Source organism: Saccostrea echinata, unplaced genomic scaffold (genome assembly GCF_033153115.1).
Source record: "Saccostrea echinata isolate AGI-Se365-2 ecotype Australia unplaced genomic scaffold, CSIRO_AGI_Sech_v1 ptg000054l, whole genome shotgun sequence".
In the NCBI taxonomy this organism is placed as follows: domain Eukaryota; kingdom Metazoa; phylum Mollusca; class Bivalvia; order Ostreida; family Ostreidae; genus Saccostrea; species Saccostrea echinata.
Genome location: NW_026889803.1, coordinates 53,458,542 through 53,483,791, shown reverse-complemented (window position 1 = coordinate 53,483,791; position 25,250 = coordinate 53,458,542). Strand labels below are relative to the sequence as shown.

The window sequence follows — 25,250 nt, the reverse complement described above, 5'->3', positions numbered from 1 at the left end:
TTTCTGAGCAAAAAGACATTTAAGCAAATTTTATTCAATGATTTTTTTGTGATTAAATTAATTCAAATTTAGTTTTTATGACACACTATTATTTCAATATTTCAAAGAAATTAAGAAAGACAACTAAACTTCGTGCAAACATATTTTAAAAAATTTCCCTGTATTATTGAAGAATGGAATTTGTCTTAAGACTTGTCTTATACTTATGATAGTTTTGTGAAACAGCAGTGACAAATCTTATGATTGTCATAAGTCATATCTTAAGATGATCGTAAGATCTATCTTAGGACAAATCTTACGATAGTTTTGTGAAACCCGGCCCAGGTCTTCCAACAAACTGTTGGAATTCTAATGTGCACAGGTAACTCGTGGGGTGGCAGTATTTGTCCGGGCTCGCTGGGTTTGACGTCCAATCGTCGTAAATACTGTAGATCCAAACGTTACCTGTAAGTGGAAGGTATTTATTTACCAAATTTGGATATCATACATGAACATGTATGACTTTAAGTAAAAAAAAGTTATGACAGAAATCCGCAAACTTTCCGAACAGCCCTCGTATTTAGTCTATTAAGAGCATTTAATTACTAGTACTTCAAATACGTATATATGTCGGCTTTGAATACTGGCCTTGCTTTTTAATGTTATTTTACTTCGTTTGCATTGTTCCAAAATGTGACGGTTTGCGTTTGAGAAATATACTTTTTAATTTTTTATTCATGTTTTTCTCCGTTGGTGTGGTTTACCCCCCCCCCCTTTTTTTTTGATAATCAAACATACTCCAATGGCATATACAGTTGAAGAGAAGACTGTTTCTAAAATGTTATTCTAATAACGGTAAAAATATCTTTTTTTCAAACCTGCAATAAACCAGGCCAGTAGAAAACATCCAAAGATACAGTTACAGACGCTGGTGAACACCCCCGGGCGCTCCTCCGTCTCCCCCTCTTCATTCCTCTTTGTGGCCAGCTTCCTCAGGATCCCAAACACATTATACACAATCTCCACCAAAAAGTTAACTATTGTTTACTATAGTATCAAATTTTTTTTTACTAAAGTAAATCAGCGTATTTTTACTATGGATTTCAGATTGTTACATCTTTTGTTCTTCAATTCAGACATGCACACTTTTTATATTAAATAGAACTATTATTTGTATATTCACATATTATTTCCAAATTTTACGTCAGTATTATCGAATTTAAGAGATTTTAAGCTTTGAAATCTCAATAAAATGCTCCAGAGTAAAGTTTCATAGTAAATCAAAGTATCAAAGTTTTTACTATAGTTAACTGTAGTAAACTATAGTAAATTTTTGTAAGGGGATAATGTATGATGTGAAGTAAATTGAAACTTTCTTGGTCACAATTTTTAATGTGTCTTTTTAAGATAGAATAAGAGTATATTTAGTCCCATTATTAATTTGGATAAAAAAATATTGGAGGAAAAACTTCAAAGAAGTTATTTATACTCAAGACACAATTTCAGTGTAAAAAGGTCATATTAAATGTACCGTAGGGCCAAAAGCAGAGTATTGTCCCCCATTTTTGTTTTGATTTTTAATTAAGCTATTTGTTCAGATACTAAACATATACTTGACTAAAGAAAATCTTGAGACTTTTGATAGCAGGATCCAACTTCCTTAATGTACTCCTGTAATCGGTGTTGTCACCTTGCTCAAACATTGTTTTCTTCCATGGTTAGTGTTGTCGTGGTCGTTAAATGCTTGAATTTTTTATTATCATATTTCCTTTTTAAAATTGGCTAAGGTAAACAAATGAAGTATTGTCTAAATACAAGAACTTCTCAAACTTTAACATATTTTATTAAAAATATTTACAAAACTAAATAGCATGTATGATTTTTTTTTTTTGTTATTCATATCATATTTTTGTAACATTCAAAAGCTCTACTGTCCCCATACCCTGTGAACAAGATTACATCATGGTAAACAAAACTATAATCTTTATCCGTCATTACAAATACAATATTTAAGCTGATGGATTAGCTTTTAAAACAACTGCAACATGCAGCAATGCAGGCGGAGCAGCAACCTAAGACGATGGTGGCCCCCATCAAAATGTATACTAGAGTGGTGGTCCAGAAAGCGAACAGGTAACACGTAGGATGGCAGTATTTGTCCGGGCTCGCGGGGTCTGACGTCCAATCGTCGTAAATACTGTAGATCCAAACGTTACCTGTAAATGGAAGATATTTATTTACACCATTGTAGACATTTATAGTACAAACTGCTGGAAACATTGCAATACAAGGATGGAAATTGGGGCAAAGCTCTTCTACAGTATTTAACAACATACAGTACGAAAGTGTATTTTTACATAACCATTCGACCGGTTAACTACATATCAAATGAATTTTTGTAACCGTAATTTAACTAAATGTGATGGAAAAAATCTTCATTTTTAAAGAACAAGGCTTGGTTATGGCCGAATTTCGCCCCTTGTTTGATAAACAGAAAAATCAAAATGCAGTTTAAATTGTGGTACATTGTAATTTGCAATTGATAATTATGAATGACGCTTGTTTTAAAACCAGTATTTATTTTTAATTCCAAGTGTACATGGGGGACCATTTTTTTCACTTCTGTTGAAACTTGGTTCATTTGAGATACTTTTCACTTCGGGAAACACAGAATGCAATCTTGCCTGAGATTTTTTATACACAAGATGTATTATCTCATACTAATATATGAATATGTAAATTTGGTAGACAGACAAGCTTGCGCTCTGTATTTTCCGAAACAAAATGTGCCTTGAAATTGATAAATTGAAAAAAAGAGAACAAATTGAACGTTTCTAATTTAGAGATCTTCATGTGATTTTTGTGTATCCAATCACCTTATTTTAATACTTTTTTAAGGAAAAAAAACTAGGATGACAAGTTTTAGATAATAAACTCGATCAATACACAGGGCTCACGGCGGGTGTGGGGTGCTTACTCCTCCTAGTCACCCGATCCCACCTCTGGAATTTCCGGGGGTTCGTGTTTTATGCCCTGTTCACAGATTTGTGTCGTTTGTGGATTTTCGATCACTGTTTGTTATCTTCACTTTTTTTCATCACGACATACTAGTATGCAGTAATATAGAAAGCTGAGTATTGTTTGTTGTGCCTTAGGTCTACACTTAAAAAAAAATACAAGGTGGAATCACAAAATTTTGTAGCAAATGCGGTTTTGAATTTGTTTGGGATCTTATTCTGGTCAGAAAATATACAGGAGACTTGTTATGAAACATGTAATTTTGAGACTGTGAGGGTCTGGATTCTTTAGTATAGTTATGCTTATGTCATGTTGTAAATTTTGAATTTTCCGGGTGGCAGTATTTTGTATTTACTGCCACCCGGTAAATTCAAAATTTACATGACACTTATGTAGTGTGTTTTGAAATTTATTTTATGCGGGTTGTTAGTCTTTGTCTTTTTTCCTTTCGAAAAAACTGTGTATTTTTTTCCGTATATTTACCAATACTCCCATATCTAACAGTACTCGTATCTAGAATACAAAAGAAGGAAGGAGGACTTTTACTTATTTTAAAAGTCTCTCAAATGATAATTTAAAAAAATGAAGTAATAAAGAACTTCAACATGTTTCGCTTTCTGAACTTTCATTTCTAGAGAAGAATAAAAAAAAAATACTTCTGAACAAAATGTGTTCACAATTTTAAGATATATAAGCCTGTAAAAGAATCAAACATTTCATTATATGTCGGTCTTATTTACTAGCCTTGCTTTTTAATGATATTTCAGTTTAAAAACCGTCATTTTGGGGGGGGGGGGGGGGGGGAACAATGTACATACATGTATACTTTTTTATTCACTTTTTCCTGTTGTGTGATTTTTTCCCCTTACTTTACCTTTTCGATAATCAAACATACTAGAACGGTATATACAGTTTATGATAAGACTGTTTCTAAAATGGTGAATATAAAGGTTTTTTTCAAACCTGCAATAAACCAAGCCAATAGAAAACATCCAAAGATACAGTTACAGACGCTGGTGAACACCCCCGGGCGCTCCTCCGTCTCCCCCTCTTCATTCCTCTTTGTGGCCAGCTTCCTCAGGATCCCAAACACATTGTACACAACCCCCACCGCCCCAGATACGATCAAGTAAATAGGAATGTAGTGCTGGATTGGACATTTGTTCAGATACAAAGCACCTGAAAAAATTTAATAAAAAATCAGAATATCATTTATATATAATTCCAGTTTCATTTTTCACCAGCTGATAACTTTATCTTTACTCAAACTTTAACTTGACCAACTTTAACTTCTGTACTTGGTTCAACTTTCAAACTTGTACTCACCAATGACGATACTTGCTACTGGAACTGCCAAGATAATTATCAGGCAAATGGTACAGCCGACTGGAAATAATCAGGGTTTATTGTGAAGGTTCTTAAAATAATAGCAGTTCATAAATGATAGCATTCATTTAAGTTTTTCCTTTGGCACATGCGCAGTAGATGTACATGTACTTGCTAGCAATATGTGTTGGATAATGCTACTGGACAAGTCTTCATATACGGTATACCAATAAAAATAACAATGTAGATATTTTTAGCAACTCTTTATTTCATATATATCTTGTTCAGTATTCCTTTTTCAGAATTCGATTCATTCTCTTTCTCTTAGTCTAAATTCTTATCTCTATACTTTCCTCACTGCTTTTGTGAACAGACTTTTGTAACAGAATAAGAGCGTTGATGATTTTAGAGATTGGAGAAGCAACAAGAGCAGAATCGTAACTGATTGAATACTGAACATTCTAGCATTTTTTTTCCTTTTAATCTCATAGCTTCATATTTGGTCATTGTTCTCTTTATTTGAAAAACTTAAAGGAATTTTCATAGAAATACCTGATGCAAATAAGAGTCCAGCTAGTGTTCTGAAAAATCCAACATTGCTTTCAGATTCTACTTTCGCTTTCTTGATTTTGCCATACAACGAATCATAGGAAGGTGGGGGTTCGTCTGGAAAAGCAACAAAATAATAACGTTTTTACATTCATTTATATAAACAATCTCTTTAATTACTAGCAGTATGTAAAAGTATTTATGACCTTGACCTGTCCTTGAAGAGTTATCTCCCTCAGTTTTCATCAAATTAAATCAATTTTAAAACAAGAGGCCCAAGGGCCTTAACAGCCACCATGGTATAAGACAACACTATAAAGGGTCCAAACAAGTATAAGATAAAAAAAAAAATACTAAACTGATACGAGTATATGATATATGATGTATGAAGATATGGGGCCAAAAGCAAAAGAAATACAATGTAGAATGATCAGGGATCAACAATATAGTTTATCTAGTACATGTACTCGGAAACAAATCATAAAGTAGATCTATTTACTTGCCTGTTATTGCACACTTCCATTTGTCAACATCACCATGCAGACTTAACAAAACAATAGTGCTAAATCAATTTCATACCCTCTAATTTTCGCCTCTCTTTGTATTTGAAGAACATTTAATGTACAAAAAGAAGGTATTTTGTTTCATTTTTATTTACTTCATTTACAAGTCTACCAGACCATTAAAAACTATCAAAGTACCTTTTATCTTTTACCTAGTACCAAAGTCTTTTATTCAATTGACCTATCAATTACATTATTAACAGTGATGAATTATTATAGGTCAATAGTAAAGGGCAATAACTTCTCTAAGTAGAGTATAAATTCCCTACAAGATAGAGCCTTGCCGAGCACCAAAATTCCTGACCCAGTGGTCCAAAATTTCACAAATCTAGTAAAAATAGCTCATTATAAATTTGTACTCTGTTTCTTAGATGCCCAGGAGCAGAGATTTTTAAAGCATGCATTTTCACTGTTCAGTAGAGACCCTGACCTACTCTGGAAGAAGCAACCTTGCTCATCATAGCTTTGTACTTAGTTTGTTTGCTAAATACCCAGGAGCAAACAAAATTTTCAAAGAATGCATTTTTTACTATACAACCAATAAACCCCGCCCCAACACCAAAGCCCCTGAGCAGGGGCCGTAATTTTCACATATTTTGAAAGAGTCACCCGGGTGCCTTGCTCATTATAACCACTGATGTACATGTACTTATTATGTTTACTAAATACTGTTTACTAAATGATTGGGAAGATTGAGACAAAATTAAATATTTCAAAAACAATTTACTCAATACTTCACCGTTTTTCTACTGGAAGGGAGGGGGCTGGTTTAAATTTCACTTGATAAAACAGCTAGCCCTTCCTCAAGTGAGCGGCTTTGTCACCCAACCATAGCTTTTAGTATAATAAAAGTGGCCATTTTATATAAGGAGCAACTACAACGGAAACCATCAAAGATATTGTTTGTTTGTAATTTATGATAACCTTCCCTTAATCAAAAAAATATAGTTTTGGGTATAAATTAATAAGTAATCTGTTTGTTCCTTGTGCGACTTGCCATATTAATTGACATTTTATATAAGAAACCAGGTATGTATTGAAAATGAATTTATTATGAATGTATCAAAAAGCATATTTCATTTTCACTTAAACTTTGAGAGGGAAAATTTTTTGATCGGAGAAAAGTATTTTTCATGAGGTTACGCGATTTTTCCTCAGAAAAATTTACTGGGGAAAATTATTTAATCTCCAAAATTAATATTTTTATGCTATTTTAAGTGGAAAAAAACCTACATTCTTCTGTGCCGATTTCATTCTTGGAAGATTATTGAAATATCTTGTATAGTAGTATATAACATGTAAAACTTCACATTTTCATTACGACTGTAATTAAATTCATTGTATTTTATTACAGAGAAAAGATTTTCTAAGTTGCAAGAACTTGAATCCATCCTCTTTGTATCTATTATACAATAAAATATGTTCAAAACAAAAAAAAAAGTAAACAAACAAACAAAAAAAAATCCAAGAGGATGAATGAAAAGCAATTTTATTTCAATTCTGATAATTGAAACATAATATAACAAAACCTATGGTTCCCAAAATAATTTATTTAAAGCTGATTTCATCGATCCTTTTCCTTTTATTTTCCTCGCATAATACAGCCTATCCAGCTTTTAACACTCATATCTAACTATAGAATGTACTCTTTCCTTCCTACTTAAGTACATGTATTTTGCTTATCCCCAAATGCCCCCCAATTTAAAAAACATATATTTATGCCTTCAATATGTAAAGAATGAAAATCAAAACATGTTGCTTCCTGCATCTCCGTTATTTTTTCAGTAAGAATACAGAACCAAGAATGAATATAGTTGTAAATATGTCATTTAATTAATGACTCACAAAGGTAACAGATCCTGTGTTTCTCCGCTACAATTTGTACATACACCTGGTTTTGGATCTCCCAAAACTTAAAAGTACAGCTGGACATTAATCAAAAATGTATTTTGATAATTATCGCAAGCTATTTCTCCGCATTTCGGGTTAAAAATACATTTTAGTTGAAAGCACACACGACCCCCCCCCCCCTTGTAAATAATCTTGGATCCGATAGAGAAAGTTAAAATAGTTGTACGCTTCTAAAGGCGAGGGAGTCATGTGTTAGGATGATCATGTGATGATTAAACAATGTACTGCTTGTAACCTTGAATTGGACTTGGGGAAAAAAGGGATATTAATATCTATGATCGATTTCTATTTCAGCCGTGCATATAACTATATTATTTAACATCTCATCGATGTGTTTCTTGTCGACATGTCTAAGGTAGTTCGCTGTGTAGCAGATGATGAGCATAACTGTAGGTTTTACTAGTATGTAGAAGGTGTGCACATACTTGATCCATTGGATGATTAGAGAATGCTCCTTCAAAGAAATAATTGTGTTGTGATTTTGTGTTTTGTTTGTGTACAGCTATTTTTATTGTGTATTATTTATAACTGCAAGCACAACACACCTATAGTCTCCATCAGATGTTCATTGTCCTTGAGTAACAATACTACGTGAGGTTGCGATCCCCCATTTTCTCTTTTTAAGTCAAATGATAAATATTTCCAGTCTGATCGCTGTATTTGAATTTCAGAATGGTGCTTTTAACAAATAAAATATACCGATATATATCTTAAATAAACAAGAAGTTATACATGTATGTATTTTTAGAACCACTTATGAATCTCCATTCACAGCATCACATGCCGTAACAGAAGGTCGTGCTTAATTCTCGTGTAGCACGAACTAAAATCCATGTACCCGGTGCCGCTTTGTTTTTTTTCTCGGAAAGAATGCAAAATGCTTTAACTACAAAAAAATAATCATGAACAATGCAATATTCAGGATATTAACTTTCACCTACCTATAATATGTTTTTCTTCCGACATTGCGAATCTGTCAACAGAATTCAAGCCTTTATAATACAACTCGGAAGCTTAAGATCCTACAAGTGTTCCGCTACTTACACGCTACAACAACTATGTATGCATTCAATATAGGTGTCGTCGGCATATATCTTTTCATGGGCCCTTACAATAGAATCAATATATCAAGTGTCCTCAAAGTAGAACAGCCTATAATGGATGTAAAGCGTAACATTTATTTTAAAATACATATTTGGATGGGTAAGATATATGGCTTTTTGACAATGTAAAGGGGGGTGGCTGTCATATGGATAGCAGTGGAGTGTGTTTGTGTGTGTGTATGGGGGGGGGGGCAAACACTCAATTTCCTTGCTACCACCATTGGGTTAGACAAGACAAGTATATGTCCCGCAACACCTCCTCCTCCTTTTTTTCTTTGAAGTTTTAGAAGGTTCAGTGGTGAACAACATATTTTATAGTAATTTTGAATTACAAAAGGATTGGGCATAAGTTCTAAAAACTTATTATGCCCTCTTGCTACATTTAAATTACATGTTTTAATTATGTCACAGTTAAACATGCAAATTTAAAATATATGTTAAATTTACAATTCAATGTATTTTAAAGAAACACGCATATAATTTTGTAAAATATTTATTAATACTAATACTAATTATTAATACTAACGTGAATCTGTCAGCATGTTTGATAAATGTATGAACAGTAAAGAAAACAAGAGGCCCATGGGCCACAACGCTCACCTGAGTAACTTTGGCCTTGCTGTTTTTCACCTGATCCCCCCCCCCTTGTAGTACTTATTGTGGCCCCGCCCTTCCCAAAGGGGTCATGATTTGTTCAGTTAGAATCTACACTACCCCAGGATGCTTCCTTACAAGTTTCAGCCTTTCTGGCCCAGTGGTTTTTGAGAAGAAGACTTTTACTACATATTTCAATGTAAAGCTTGGATTCCCTATTGTGGCCCCGCCCTACCCCGGGGGTCATGATTTGAACAATTTAGAATCTACATTACCCCAGGATGCTTCCACATAAGTTTCAGCTTTTCTAGCCCAGCGGTTCTTGAGAAGAAGATTTTTAAAGATTTTTTCTATATATTTCAATGTAAAACTTGGATTTCCTATTGTGGCCCCGCCCTACCCCCGGGGGTCATGATTTGAACAATTTAGAATCTACACTACCTCAGGATGCTTCCACATAAGTTTCAGCTTTTCTGGCCCAGTGGTTCTTGAGAAGAAGATTTTTTAATGGCCCCACCCAATTTTTGTATTTTCTTGATTATCTCCCCTTTGAAAGGGACTTTGCCCTTTATTTTAACAATTTAAACTCCCCTTTACCCAAGGATGTTTTGTACCAGTTTGGTTAGAATTGGCCCAGTGGTTCTTGAGAAGAAGTTGAAAATGTGAAAAGTTTACAGACGGACGGACAGGCGGACAACGGGTGATCAGAAAAGCTCACTTGAGCTTTCAGCTCAGGTGAGCTAAAAAGTTCATTCTCTGCAGCACTAAATGAATCTGTCCCCCATAATAAGACATGTGTATCTAAAATGTGAATTTTATCTAATAGTAGACATTTATCAAAAAAATCTTTTCTGGCTTCTATATACTTTGAACATATATATAAAAAATAATGATCATATCTTCTATTTTAGCACATGAATATAGAAAGCTTAAAATTAAAATTACATCTGTAAAAGTATTATTACAAGATTATGTCGAAGTCTGGTCTGGAGAACATTCAGTCCTTTGTTACCGTATTCAAAATAGTGGACCAGATTTTTTAATGCTAATTTTAGATTTAAAATTTGACACTGATTTTAAAGAACAATGTTCACTTAGGACCTCTTTTGGCCCTCTGAATTTCTGAAAAATCAAAACTGTTCAGTTTGAGTTGACAATACATAAAATATCACTCGGACCCTTGGTGACTGCATATCTATATATTAAAAATATGACGCAATTTTCTCGCTAGTCCATGTATTTTTTAACATAATGAATTGCGTCATTTTGGTAAAAACCTAAACATTTCTTTAAAAAAATGGCGAGGACTTTAAGTTTGTTTTCAATATTTCGCATACAGCCCAACCTCTCATCCAAAATGTGCAATTAATTAATGAAAGATCTGTTTCTGCAGATTATATTACATGTTTTATTTTTTGGATCGAGATGTGGGCTCAGATTTTAGTTCTACGCCGAAGGTACTCAAATACACATTTTCTGCAAAATTCAAGAACACAAAAAATCTGTTTTTGCTGAAAGCTCAAGTGAGCTTTTCTGATCACATTTTGTCTGTCGTCCGTCCGCCTGTAAACTTTTCACATTTTCGACTTCTTCTCCAGAACCACTAGGCCAATTTCAACCAACTTGCCACAAAGTATCCTTGGGTGGAGGGGATTCAAGTGGAGGGGGGGATAATTAGGAATAAGACTAATGAAAATTTAATGGTATCTTTTAAAAATCTTCTCAGAAACAACTGGGCCAAAAAAGTTGAAACTTGTATGAAACCTTCTTTACATAGTTTAGATTCAATATGTTTGAATCATGACCCCCAGGGATAGGGTGGGTCACAATGAGGGATCAAAATTTACATAGGAAATATAGGAAAAAATCTTCAAAAATCTTCTCAAGAACAGCAAAGCCACGATTACTCATATTTTTATGGAAACATCTTCATGTAGGGTAGATTCAAGTTTGTTCAAATCATGACCCCTGAGGATAGGGTGGGGCCTCAATGCACTATATGAGTTTAACATATGGATGTATAGGAAAAAAAATTCTCTAAAAATTTTTTCTCACAAACATCAAAGCTTTGTTTAGTCACATTGATATGGAAGTATCTTGAGGTAGTGTAGAATCAAGTTTGTTCAAAGCATGACCCCCGGGAGTATGGAGGGGTCGCAATAGGGATAAAAGTTTTACATAGGAGTTTATAATAGAAAAAATCTGCCGATGAAGAACAGCAGCTAGGGCCGTATTGACTAAGGTGAACGTTGTGGCCCATGGGTCTCTTGTTTAATACCTCGACTCTCATGGGAAGCTTTTTATAAGAAATGAAACACGAAATCTCTACTTTATATTGACGTTTGAAATGGGACATTGGGCCCTGATCAGTTAATCGGTATAGAGGAGACTATATACAGGCCATTCTACGGATAAAGTGAACCTAGCTTTTTTCTAATTTCAAGTGGAAATTAGTTCCATTCTTAACTGCAGTAGACTTTTGTTGACTTATAAGTCTGTAATCAACAGTTTGAAATATCGTAATTTTCAGAACTAATTGTAGAATAGCTAGATGGATATATTACAAAGCATATATGGAAGAATGTACATTAGATCATCTGGCACTAAGTTGTTATTGTCTTTAATCTAGCTGCTTGTCTTCTAAGTATTGTCTTCCCATCCCGTTTCAAAGTACTGAATCTTCAGAAGTTATTGTTAAACATGTCACGATTCTTGCAGCATAAAGCTGCAGTTTTAAATATACTTAAATACAACTCGTTCTATAATTTTCCCTACACAGCTCAACAACGAAAACTGGTCTATAGTTTGACATCAAAGAAGGATCTTATTTTATAAAACGAGTAAGTGCATCCATAGCATTTCCTGCGAGTAGAGGGGAAGGAAAAGTCTTTCGTAGTGCAGAATCAAACCAGGGTTTATCTCTTGGTCTTATAATAACAGCTGTTCACTGTCCTAGATTGAATGCAATATCACCAAGTGAAAAACTGTAATAACACGAAAAAAGCGTATTACTGCGAAGTGAAAAGGCGTTATAACGCAAAAAAAAAAAAAGGAGAAATAACGCGAAAAAAGGTGTATTACGTCTTTACAAAAGACTCTATTACGCCTTTATTTTCAATACATGACTCACTTAGCTCACCTTGGGGGCTGAAATATTGACCCTCGGGACATGAATTTCACAACTTGGAATAAGGTTAATTTCTCAAAATAATTTTTACAGAGTGTCGTTAGATATTCAGGAAGAAAGATTTTTAAATGTGTAATTTGTTTTCAATGTTTAACCAACTTAGCCATTCTCTGATGCCAGACACCTGGACCAAGGAACATGGATTCATCAATTTTGGTTGAATGCTTATTGCTTATTCTAACCATTCAAATACATGTAGTTCGCCTGCTTTTTTCCCAAAAGGAAAGAACAAGATTTTCAGATGTGAAATAATTAATGTTCAAATGTGAAATAAATGTTTTTAAACTATGACCAGCAAAACCCCAAGCTGCATCTGCCTAAATCCTGGATTTTCAAAAGTATAGTGTTGACTTATTTTAATATCGTCTGCGAGGTGTTCAGGATAAAGAAAATATTTTTTTTTAATGTTGCATGAATAAAAGATGGCTTTGATTTCACCATTCATATGATTATTCACATATACATGTGTAATAATTCATTACCATTTTCACTATAAAGCATTTTCAAACAGGCCACATTTATGTGAGAGTAGTCTTGCTGTAGTTTTAATAAAAGAAGTTCATTCATAGGCTGCTTGGCCCCTGAATTTTGATGCAGTATGGTCGAACTCTGGCCAAAAAGTTACCTGTCAGAAAGTTCCCCCTAAGAGAATTCCCCCTCACCCCTACCAATATTTTCGAGTTAATGCAGTTTTTTTTAATGTTAAATGTGTTGTTGCTGATTTTTTAACTTATCAAATTCTTGAGAGGCTGCCCCCCCCCCCTTTTTTCTTTAAAAAAAAAGGCGTGATAACACCTTTTTGAAAGGTGCAATTACGCCTTTTGGAAATGCATAATAACGCCTTTTTGAAAAGCAAAATAACGCCTTTTTAAAAGGCGTAATACCGTCTTTCTGAAAAGCGTAATGACGCTTTTCTGAAAGGCATAATAGTGCCTTTTGGAAAGGCGTAACACGCCTTTTTAAGGCAAGTTAATGCCTTTTTAAAAGGGGTAATACGGTTTTCTGAAAAGCGTATATAATATTAAAACCTTTTCGAAAGCCTTTTTTCGCGTTATTATGCGTTTTTGGCTTTATAACTCTTTTGAAAAGGCGTAGTTTAGCCTTTTTAAAAGGTTAAGGACGCCCTTTTTTCGCGTTATTACGCCTTTACTGGCGTTATAACGCCTTTTCACTTCGCCTTGTCAAGCCTTTTTTCGTGTTAATAAACCTTTTCTAAAGCGTTAAATATTACGCCATTTAATTTTTCACCCATAAATTAGTCCTAATAGGCTTTCGTATTACATTTCATATTTGGATATAAACGAATATCCGTAAGTCAAATATGTAAATTTTGTATCAACTCCCTAGTCCTATATAACGCATTCACTAAATTGTTCAAACGTTTCCCCCTCTATAACTGATAATAAACAGGACCTCCCACCCCTTTCTCTCGACAATAAACCCTGACTGTTGTAAACTTTTGTTTAAAAAAAAATTAACCTTCTTTTTACAATACAAAACAGCAAAATTAAACAAAAACAATAAACAACCTCATTTTCTCGGTGTGCATACAAAATATTTTGATCGTTGCTAATGTTGTTTTTAAAAGAATTCGTTATTTATCAGTGGACATAAGTGTTAGCAGTAACAGTGCTGGTTGGTATAAAGATATATTCTTTTTGGGAATATGATGACATATTTTTCTAGATTTTTACAAGGCTTAGGTGCGACAGTTAATCCCTCCCCTAAAAGTAGATATGGATTGACGTAGACATGTTAATGATTTGGGCCGTGACCTATAGTATCAGATCTCATTTAAACTCCGGGTGTTTTCCAACTGGCGCTGTGCATATCTTCATTAGCCATTTCATTTGTATGAAAACATTTAATTAAGTCGAACAGTTTTGAATAACCGTTATACATTGCATCCAAAACAAAACAAACAAACACCATCGCCATAATATGGAACCAAAGAAATTACAATACAACAATCATTAAACAATAAGTATACCTACCATCATACTGTGGCACCATTTGCATAATGAACACAGTCTATCAGATCCGGAAAATTCTTCTTTCACACAAAATTTACACTCACATACACTTCTCTACCAGGAAATCTATACACCTTTAAACGTAGAGCTATGTGAAAATTCCCGATTATCGAAGCACTAAATAAGTCTTTCAACGTGGAAGTTTAAATGAATTACAGAATATTAGATAAACAATACTTGCTTACTCAGAAGATTTAAATTATCGATCTAGATTCAATAGGATAAGGGATCATGGGAAGTTTAAAGATACACGTGTAATCAACTACCAAAAAAAAATATTTCCGATAAACACTTTGAAATATTTCCTTGCAATTATAATATATCATAATTATACACCTGTCATTGTTTTTACTTCCTTCACTTTTTTTACATCCTTGATATTTCACCAAAAAGACCAAGGAAAGTCGGTTTAAAATGACACAATATTGAAATTATATGGAGAAAAAAATATATAATAAATATAAATCTTATCCACGTTCTGTCTACGTCCTTCACTTTCTTCCTGTCTTCTGATGTTATTACAAATTGTGGAATTTTTTTCAGTTATATTATTTCTGGCAAATTAAATCTTCATTATCTGCAATCATTAGAACTGCTTACAATAAACATTAACATTGAAATCAGGGGTCTTGGATTCATCAGAATATCATATCACTTTTAACAGGCTCGTCCTCATCGTGTCTACAAGGTTACTATAAAAAGACATGTTCACCCATCATGGCCGTAGGAACGGGGGGGGGGGGGGTGCTCCCAAATAATTTTGCCGATGTATGGTACACTATAGAAAACAGCTACATGTACTTTATCCTGCCCCCCCCTCTCTCTCTCTCTCTCTCTCTCTCTCTCTCTTTAGCTTGTCAAGGAATGTTTGCTTGCTAGTGCCCCTGAAAATGTTTAGTTATACTCCCCAAAATGAAATTGTTGCTTCCTAAGGGAAACCAGGCAACTTGTGTTTTTCCTTTCATTTTTGGACATAAATATACACTATATATACAATTTATATATAAATGTTATTCGCCTTATTCTTTCTATAAAAAAAGGCCATATAGATGATAAAAGAGCTTGGTAATATTTACATTCGTATTCACAACAGATCGGAATTTAAGAGCAGACAGTTTGGTAGAGGAGAACAGACAATGTCATTAATTTTAGAAATAAATAGTTTTCTTAAGTTTGTCATCAAATTACAGAATTTTATAACATTTGGATGTACATTATATTTTTGTAACAAAACATTTTTCCGAGTATGACATATTACACTGCATTCCAGTAAGTAGTGAAATTCACCCCCAATTCGATAATTATTGCACAGATAACACACAGTCACTCTTTCATTTCTTTCAACAATATTCCATCTACCTACCTCTATTGGAAGACGGTGGTTACTTATTAAATTTTGAAAATAAAATATTTCTAAATGTAGAAAAAAATCTAAAGCAGTTACATATAAATATTCCTCACGTTCAGACTTTGTTTTAAAAATTCTGTATCTATTATCCTTGCTGGAACTTTGTATGTTATCGTGCGATTTCTTTGAGTTTTTGGTTTATTAATTAGCAATCCACATAACACCATGAAAACTTCTGATCATTCCTTACACAGACATTAAATAAAATGTAGGGAGAACTCTAGAGTTCGGAGCTTTAATTTCATTGAATACAAGGATATAAACTAAACTATACTACAAAATGGATGATAAAGTTTTGTAAGCCAATACTTTACTAGATATATAGTAAGTGACTCCATTTTGTTCCGATCGAGCTTGCCGGAAAGACTCGATCGAGAAGTTCTTATTGAGATTGTGGGAATGACGCGAGAAGTTGCGATGACAAGGTTAGAATACCCTGAAGAAATCTGTAAACTGTATTTTATTCATATGCATAGCAAATATAAGTTGACTTGTATAACATAGGAGAATACATTGGGAAAATTCTGCCAAACGTCAAAAAAAAGTCAAGTTCTCTCATTGAGAAGCACCAATGAATTTAAAGTAGACAGATAATGTAAACAGAAAGGAATCAGTTGACACCTAAAATGCACGTGTTACGCATTGTTTATCACCGAAAGGCTTAGTGTGATTGGTTGAGAATTAAGAAAAACAATCAAGATTTGTAGTTTTTCTCCGAAAGATGACCCTGCAGTCAGCCCGCGATATATCGAGTGAAATTTGTCAGGAGTCCAACGGCAACATGTTGACTCAGGACCCCTGACGTTGTGAGGATGGAGAAAGCATTACGTAGAACAATTTCTAAAACGAAGCACTTATTGACAAACAAATTGATACAAGAATATCAACAGTCTTCTTTAAAGTTGTACATGGTCGATACAATGACCTTGTCAGCAAATACAATCTATATCAATAAGTCGAATACTGACTGACGTTTTTCATTGTTAGGGCATTATTAACACACTGACTTATCTACGGATTTTTTTTTCATTTTCCCAATCATGACAAGGAGCAAACGGCGGGTATGACCGGTCGGCAGGGGATGGTTACTCCTCCATGGCACCTGATCAGACCTCTGATGTTTTTGAGGTCTTTGTTTGCTCTGCTCCAAATCTTTATTGTTTCAATGGACTTTTAAGGTTGATTACTGTTCGTTCCATATTTGAGAAGTTTTAAAACTTTTGTTGTAATATGTATTTCTGTAGGGTGGATATTAAAAACAAATATGGTCCGCTTTAAAAAAAAAAATCCTGTATTGGTGTTACATTAAAAGTTTAAAGCTAAAGTTTAAACTTATCTATAACTATCTAGACAGTTATAGATAAGTTTTAACTTTAGATTTAAACTTTTAATGTAACATTGGTCATGGATAATGAAGAAAACGCAAAATACAATCAAAGTCAATATTAATCCCCCCATCCCACACACACTTTCGCACATATAGAAATCTTATTTATAAACTATGACAGTACTGGCCGTCATAACTTAAAAACGAGACCCGTGGACTACAACGCTCACTTGAGAAACCTCGGCCTTGCTAATTCCTCTTAAGAGATCTCAAAAAGATTTTTCTCCCTCTTTATTCCGATAAATACATTTGATCCCATATTTTGTCCAACCAGGGGTCGTGACTTTACCAAATCTGAATCCATAAAACAATGAGATATATCAAAACCAATATGTCTAAGATGATCTTGCCGTTCCGGAGAGGAAAAAATCCTGTATACAAATGCATTATGAAAAATTTGATTCTCGATTTTTAAACACTAACATCAGGGTCCATCATTTAAAAAAAAAAAATAAAATAAAAATCGATTCTGTTTCATGAGAGATTTTCTAAAGCCCCCCTCCCCCCTTACATAGTCCATAATAAAATGTCATCCTCTATTATGGCCCCATGTTAGCCAATGGACATTGATTAATGAACCCCTTTATTAGCCGGGGTGCGTATCAATACCGCTACATTTTCAAAGTTTTCATTACCGCTACATGCACATTACCGCTACAAAAAAGGATACATTACCAGTATACATTACCGCTACATTTCCTCTTTCGTTAGCCAGCGTCTTATGCGTGCACAGTACAACGTATACATGCATAAGACCTGTTTCCCCTGCTCGCCATTGGGAGGTGAAAGTAGGACTTTGAACAGGATTTTTTTCATTTTTTATTTAAAATCTACTTTATTTCATAAAACATTTTAAAAAGTTTAAAATCAAGCACTGTCCATAGATAAAACACACAGTCTTTACACATTCTTTAGAAATTGGTAAAGCTTTGAATGCCATTTGCTTGACATACTGTTGTCTTGTAATTTCGCCACTGTCATATTTTGTTTTCAGTTCTTTTTCCTATGTATGTAGCGGTAATGAGTTGTTTTCGGCATTCGTCCCTTTGATAAAATGTAGCGGTAATGAGTTGAAATCTATCGCAGTGTAGCGGTAATGTTGACCTTCCATTAGCCGACCTGATGTTATATTCTTATAAAGCAGCATTTATTAAAAATTTATAATAAACTGATGGCATAAAGTATTTCTAATCGATCAGTTTGTATAGATTTTCCATTTAATTCATTGTGATTTTCTACAAATATGCAAATGAGCTGTTACTAAAAAAGATGGGAGGTTCGAGAATTCTTTGTAGATATTCTAACTTACACTTTTATATAGAAAATTTTAAGCCACTAAAAAATTTTATGTTACAATTCACCATTGATTTGGACGATTTTTTTTGTATTTTGCATGGTTTCGTAGCAGACTAGCTCCTAATGGGAAAGATTTGTTTGTTTGTTTGTTTGTTTTTTATTTTAAGTCCCTCTCGAGAATTTCTCACTCATATGGAGACGCCACCACTTGCCGGTGGAGAGCTGCAAATTTTGTCCTATGCTCGGCACTTACGGCCATTGAGCAGTGAGGGATCTTTTTCGTACCAACACCTACTGCGACACGGGACCTCGGTTAATGCGGTCTCTTCCGAAGAACCGGTCTCCACGTCCCACAGTGGCTAATGGGAAAGATTTAATTTTTTTATGAAAAGATATTTCACTATGAAAAACTTTTATCTCCTGTTTTGCTCCCCAGGTGTCAAACTATGAACAAACTTGAATCTGCACAAACAGAATGCATCAAGCAACAATGTTTGTGCAGATTCGGGATTTACCCGGAATAATATCTTCCATATATTTTAGGTTTTGCAACATTCGGGATCTACCCGGAATAATGTCTTCCATACATTTTAGGTTTTGCAATTTATTTGCGGACACCTGGTTCCTGTTTGGATTAGTAATTAGTAATCAAATTTATCAACAAATAATATTCCTAATCGGAAATTCAGATCAGACAGCAGCTCTGAGAATTGTTTAAAAATAAGATGTCTACGGAAGAGTTTAACCTTGAAAAGTTGGACAGTTTGTTTGCTAAATGTAAAGATGGAGATGTAGTTGTAATGGACGCTTATGTAGATGCATATGAAGAATTAAGCAAGTATGTTAACATCCGTGGGTGTGGGTGTCGTGGTAAGACTAGTTAGAATAATCTAGCTGTGTCTCGGGACAAGCCCTCACCACAGTTAGAATATGTCCCATATACTTGCAATGTAGCAAATCGGAGTGGATCCACTCCGAAATGATTTTGATGAATATAAAAGGAGTTGCACTGAAAATATCTACCAAATTAATGATAACAAACATTTCTGAGATTGTATATGCCTTTTAACCTAAAAAATAATCCATATAAATACGAAAATTCAACTCATTTTCTCAACGTTTTTTCCTCGCTTCAAATTTAACGCAATGTTGACATTCGGAACTCTCTAGATTGTTCATAGAAAATGCACAGAGTTCGAGTTATCGCCCGTGTTTATTTTGCAACATTGCCAATACACAGAACGAATTCTATCGTTAAACCTGGTCCATAGGACAATATCATTTTAACGATAGAACATTCTATCAATGGTTAGACGTGCATAAGATATAATCAATGGTTGTTACCTGCGTTGGTAACGCACATCCCCACATTGATAGAACGTTTAATCGTTAAAATGTATTCTCTATTGAGAAGTTTATGGCTCGTTTTAATACTCCCCCTCAACTTCTCTACGAAAGGTCTAATAAAAGCAGTTCAGAAATTGACTAAATGAAGAACCAAAACCGGTCCCACTGTGGTCGGTGTTTTAGGATTGATGCATTATCATAGACATATTTTGGATGCACAGATGTTTTGCTATGGAAATGCGATTAAAAATACCGATTCTGCTAGCTGACTTAAAAAACATTCTTCACGGTAGAACACTTACTTGCGATATATGTTTTACCGGATTCGTCTATTCATTCAGAACTGCGTTTGAACCCGATTGACCTCTAAAAAAGTCTAAAACTATTTCTCCGGATAATTATTTAACACGGAAACATTTGAGCCAATGTATCCGGATAAAAAGTTTTAGACTTAGAATGTTTTTTAAGTCAGCAGAATCAGTATTTTTAATCCCATTTCCATTGCAAAACAACATCAGTGCATCCAAAATATGTCTATGATAATGCATCAATCCTAAAACACCGATCGAAGTGGGACCCGGTTTTGGTTCTTCATTTAGTCAATTTCTGAACTGCTTTTATTAGGCCTTTCGTAGAGAAGTTGAGGGGGAGTATTAAAACGAGCCATCAACTTCTCAATAGAGAATGTGTTAAAATGATGTCTGTAGAACACGGTTTAACGAACTATGGCGAGGGTTTGTCCCGAGACAAATTTTAAGGTTCAGTACAATCTTTTGATTTAGCTATATAGCTTTTTTAAGCTATTCAAATTAGCTTGATAAAGCTATTTATGTGCAGTTTTTCAGTAATTTTTTTTTTGTAAGAAATAGACAAAAAGTCACAAGTATTTACTATTCATGAATGTACTATGGGCTATCAAAAAAGCAACCCAAACCAAAGATAGTTTTAACCTTGCATTAACATTTTGAATACTTTTAAGCAAAAGACGTATTTCCATTGTTTGATAACTGTACACCACCTTGTGTACGTTGAGGCGTGGATAAGTACATTGTGCTGAATTATTACCAATCAATTATCTTGTTGACCATAAATGACCTCCTTTATATTTTCATTCAACAAGTAACCTGTGTGGTCACAAATCAATTGCTTTATATAGCCCCAAAAGTTTGAGTACAAATTCTCTCAAGGAGATGCAATTTGATCAGCAATTTTTACATGCATTGTTTTCAGAACAGTTTAAGATTGAACACTATCACTGCACCTAAGTGTGACTTTTTGTACATGCTGAAAAAATAACACATTTTAGGAAAAAAGTGAGATAAAATAGCTAAATCAAGCTATTCTGAATAGCTTAATAAAGCTATATACAGTGTTTGAAACTCACTGTAAAATAAGCCAGACATACAGGGCTGACTGCTAGTAAAAGTTGTCAGCCCTGCCAAAGATCTACTAGCCCGAGAAAATAATTGTCTTTTATAAGTTTTTTTAACGATTATGTGACTGGAACCAGGTCACCTTAACCAGAATCTATAGACTGATGAATTCTTCCTCCTGGCTTGTTACACTTTGCTACCGATACTATTACTTGATATGAAAGAAATTTATCAAATACATGAATTTTAATTATAAAAAATTTTAACACATTCAGTCGGGCATCAATACATGCAGATTTGTTATGCTGCAAAATTTGTGCATCTCAGGTGGTCGGGTGCACGGTTATTTCAAACTCTGCTATATAGCTAAATTAAGAGATTGTCTTAGACCTGATTATATTTTAACTAGTCGGGAGACACAGAGTATTCAAACTACTCTTCACAGTACCCAGACCTGAAAGGGTCTTACTTAGAGCATTTGCTTAGAAATCTGGTGTTCCTGGGTTTGTTGCTATTTCCTATTGGACTGGCACATTACAGTAATCTATTTGAATGAGGAGGATCTAAACACATAAATTCTTTTTTTGGACTTCAATAAAAATTATACTATACAAAGGTGTACATATTGAGTTTAACTTTTTTTTCAGCAAAATATACCTGATATATTTCCCCAGGAAAATGTTCAAAGACTATTATTTAGTATTTAGTGAACTGAAGCCTCTTTTATTCAGTTTCTTCAGCTTTGTTTTCCTGTAACACCCCCCCCCCCCCAAACTGGAATTAGTAAAAACTTTGTAGAAATGCTTTGAAGGGGATCCATTTGAATCTTTTTCCATGCATTTTCAGAACTGTACAAGGTAGAATAGTTAACTTGGAATAATCTGTGTCTCAAAAAAAGCCTTCACAGCAAAACCTGGTCCATAGGATAATATCAATTTAACAATTCTATCTAAATTAAGTTAGAACATCATGTCACCAAATATACTGCAATTTTTTGTACATTCTGAAAAAGGGAACATTTAAAAAAAAAATTGATTATAAATATAAGCTTAATGAAGTTAAATCATGTAAATCAAGAGGGTGTCCTGGACCTGTGTTACATATTTGATAAATTGAGCCAGCTTCAGGTCATCAGATTTTGATAGCAACATGTAAGGGGATGTGCTGATCCTGTTTACAGTTATTAAAGTACCTGATCTGAAATATTATTCCTTTGCATTGTCCTTATATACAAGTTACACACTTTAAAAGAATACCATTAACAAATCAAACAGTTCATAGCATTTGTATCAGCTTTGAGCAGAGACCAATGTACTTGACTTCACTTGCATTTTTTTGTCAAGTAGCTTTGCTTCCAAATTGTACAAACCTCACCAAGTGATACCAAAGCTCTACACTGAAAACTAACATTATGTCCATATTTTATAGATTGTTTTCCTTACTGGGGTCAGTGTTTGGCTTTGTTACATCAGATGTAGTGGAAAAAATTGGCATTCTTAGAGAATATCGGAGCAGTGAAGTGTCAGAGAAGTATGTCTCCATACAGAGCATGATTCAGTATGAAGTTGAAACCAAGACCACTAACAACAAAAAGAAGGCATCTGGATCAAGAACTCTTTTACGGCTTCACAGAGCTCTGGAATTCACATCGAGGCTTCTTTCAGACCTAAAGATAGCTGACGAACATGAAAAGATGTCTAGCCTCACCAAAACTGCTTATGACGATACACTTGCTCGTCATCATCCATGGCTTATAAGGAAAGGTGTGCATGTAGCCGTTTACACATTACCCTCCAGAAAACATTTCCTAGAGAAACTGAAAGTTGAGGATATTGAAAAAGCTAAAGATTTACTAGGAAGGGTATCAGATGTCCAGAAAGAAATATTCATCATCACTGAGGAGCTGTATGCCAAGGAGAATCTACTAGATCTACCTTAGATTAACATAATTATTTGTTATACAAACTGTCTGTGATTTAATTTTGTTTTTACATTTTGGAGGCAATTTCTGTTTTTGGAATATTTCTTCTTTTTTATTTACATTATTTGTGTGTGTATTATTGCACTAAGAAGGACCATGCACCATACCTAATCTTTTATGACTGCTGAGGGAGTATTCAGAAAGTTTTTGTAACAAATACATCAAATTTAGAGCAAACACATTGTGGTCAACAGAATTGTTAATATATCTTACAAAAAGCAATGAACTTTCATGAGCTTTTAAGATATAAATTTTAATTGTAAAGTTTGGACTTCAGGGCTGGAAAGTTTATACAGTAACACAGTACTAGTAGATTCTATGAAATGAAATGACAAAAATTTTTAAAAGTTTAATATGGAAAGTTTAAAAGACACATTCCATTAATGTACATATGAATTTAGACAAAAACTTATATGGTAAAAAGGATGGTTTCTAGTGAGTCTCTTTGTGAACCCTTACAACCTCTTTGCTCTGATATTTACACCATGTGGGTATACAAGATATTGAATGTACATAAAAATAATTTTGATGCGAAACAAGCTATGCAAAGTGGAAGTGAACATTTTTGATACAAGTTTAAATTTTGGTGTACTAGCTATGCTGGTATTTAGAATTATTATTTGATTAAGCAGAATTTAAGTTAATTATTTACAATATACTTAAAATGCATGGTTAACTTACTAATATTAACATTAAGTAACATACAAAATTTTACAGATACAGTCACACCTCATTATCTTGAACTCCTTCGTACCAAGAAAAAACTTCAAGATATCCAAGTATTCAAGATGTTGAAGTACATAAAGAAAAAGTAGTTAGGACTTCTAGTGACTTCGAGATTTTGGTGTTCCAGATAACGAAGCTCAACTACATGTATATATTTATTCTTATTTTATAAATTTATGGAAGTATTTAAATAACAAAATTATGCAACTAACATTTAGATCTACTCAAAATAGTTTAAGTTACTATAAAAAGATATATAAGAAATAATTGCAATGTCTTTCCTTTTTCCCATGATTTAAAACCACTCTTGAAGGACATTTTAGTGTTATATATATTTAAGTTATTCTTTTTTTAAAAAAAAATGGCAAACTCTAGTATTTAATTCATATGATGCATAATTTAATTTTGTTTTTAATGTTTTGCATTTATACAGTGATTTTGTATTACCGGGTAAGTTACAACTGTCTGATTCACAATTAAGAGTAGAAGGTTGAAACTAAGGCCAAATTTGTCACAAGCTCCTGTTTAAAGGGTGCATAAACTCATTATCAATTGAGTTCTATGAAGAAAATGTTAGGTTACTGTGCAAAATACTCTGCAATTTAAAGTTTTCTCTTCAATTTTTCAATAACAGCAGATAACTCTTTAGATTTCCCTAAACAGAGAAATTTTGAACTACTTAATACCTTTAAGTTCAAACCAAAATGATAATATTGCAATGTATTTTTAAGTTTTTATATATTAGTTGCCAATGCGAACATTTACTGATATATAATGTTAATAAATGCCCATTAGGCCTACACATCAAATACCAAGTATGTCTCTGCTACATTTATGTGTTCCTAATTTGTTGCTGCTTGACAATATTTATGTCCTACAAATACACCTTTATAAATATGTAAATTACTTATCTAACCACAGTTCACAAAGTTATACAGAAAATAAATAGAAACATAAGAAAGATATGCTATATGATTTCTATGAATTTCAATATTAAACGAGATAAAATTTGGAATGGAAAAAGAGAATATTTAACGCAGATCCTTACAAACCCTTTAGGTATTTTCTTATTTGTCTTTCTCTTTTTCTTTCTTTCTTTCTTTTTTTTTTTGTGTATTTCTAGTGTATTATTACAAAAATTATTGATATATAATTTGACATCAATACAGAACTAGAAATGTTAGCAGAAGTGTGTATTCTTTGGAGTGCTTTCTACTCTAACCATAAGATGTTGTTTGCACTAATATTTACCAAAATTTTACTCATTCATTTTGTTATGAAGATCTAAAATTCTTATTTATTTTTGTTCAATTTACAAATTTTTTTCTTTTAATATTTGCACAAATAAAATATCTGTCAAGTTAAAAACTGTATGTGGTTATATAGTACCCTGTAGTAATGACGATGTCTGTTTTATTTGATGCAAAAACCTAAGTATCTTTCAATCTATAGATACATGTACATCTAGC

General features: G+C 33.5%; 2 protein-coding genes across 3 annotated transcripts; one reads left to right on the top strand and one right to left on the bottom strand.

Moving 5' to 3' along the window:
* Nucleotides 1-1,800: 1,800 nt before the first annotated feature.
* Nucleotides 1,801-14,299, bottom strand: LOC133172215 (transmembrane protein 272-like). 2 transcript variants are annotated; one of them, XM_061307065.1, is made up of 5 exons: nucleotides 14,225-14,299; nucleotides 4,876-4,989; nucleotides 4,324-4,383; nucleotides 3,961-4,176; nucleotides 1,801-2,195 (listed from the first exon to the last, which is right to left on the bottom strand). In XM_061307065.1, exons 1-5 carry the CDS (start codon nucleotides 14,247-14,249, stop codon nucleotides 2,002-2,004), a joined length of 609 nt encoding a protein of 202 aa, XP_061163049.1. In that variant the 5' UTR covers nucleotides 14,250-14,299; the 3' UTR covers nucleotides 1,801-2,001. The 2 variants fall into 2 exon arrangements, with proteins under 2 accessions (XP_061163049.1, XP_061163048.1); XM_061307064.1 differs by lacking the exon at nucleotides 14,225-14,299 and adding an exon at nucleotides 8,288-8,390.
* A 4,712-nt stretch (nucleotides 14,300-19,011) lies between these two features.
* Nucleotides 19,012-24,128, top strand: LOC133205226 (ceramide-1-phosphate transfer protein-like). Its single transcript, XM_061340990.1, has 2 exons — nucleotides 19,012-19,192; nucleotides 22,503-24,128. Exons 1-2 carry the CDS (start codon nucleotides 19,080-19,082, stop codon nucleotides 23,011-23,013), a joined length of 624 nt encoding a protein of 207 aa, XP_061196974.1. The 5' UTR covers nucleotides 19,012-19,079; the 3' UTR covers nucleotides 23,014-24,128.
* The last annotated feature ends 1,122 nt before the right edge of the window (nucleotides 24,129-25,250 follow it).

Coding starts and splice junctions, on each gene's coding strand:
- LOC133172215 (XM_061307065.1), bottom strand. CDS start 14,249: ATGCAAATGGTGCCACAGTATGATG. Junction 4,990..14,224: donor AATGGTGCCACAGTATGATG/GTAGGTATACTT, acceptor TTGCTTTTCCAG/ACGAACCCCCACCTTCCTAT. Junction 2,196..3,960: donor ATTGGCTTGGTTTATTGCAG/GTTTGAAAAAAA, acceptor TTCCATTTACAG/GTAACGTTTGGATCTACAGT.
- LOC133205226 (XM_061340990.1), top strand. CDS start 19,080: ATGTCTACGGAAGAGTTTAACCTTGAAAAGTTGGACAGTTTGTTTGCT. Junction 19,193..22,502: donor GCATATGAAGAATTAAGCAA/GTATGTTAACAT, acceptor CATATTTTATAG/ATTGTTTTCCTTACTGGGGT.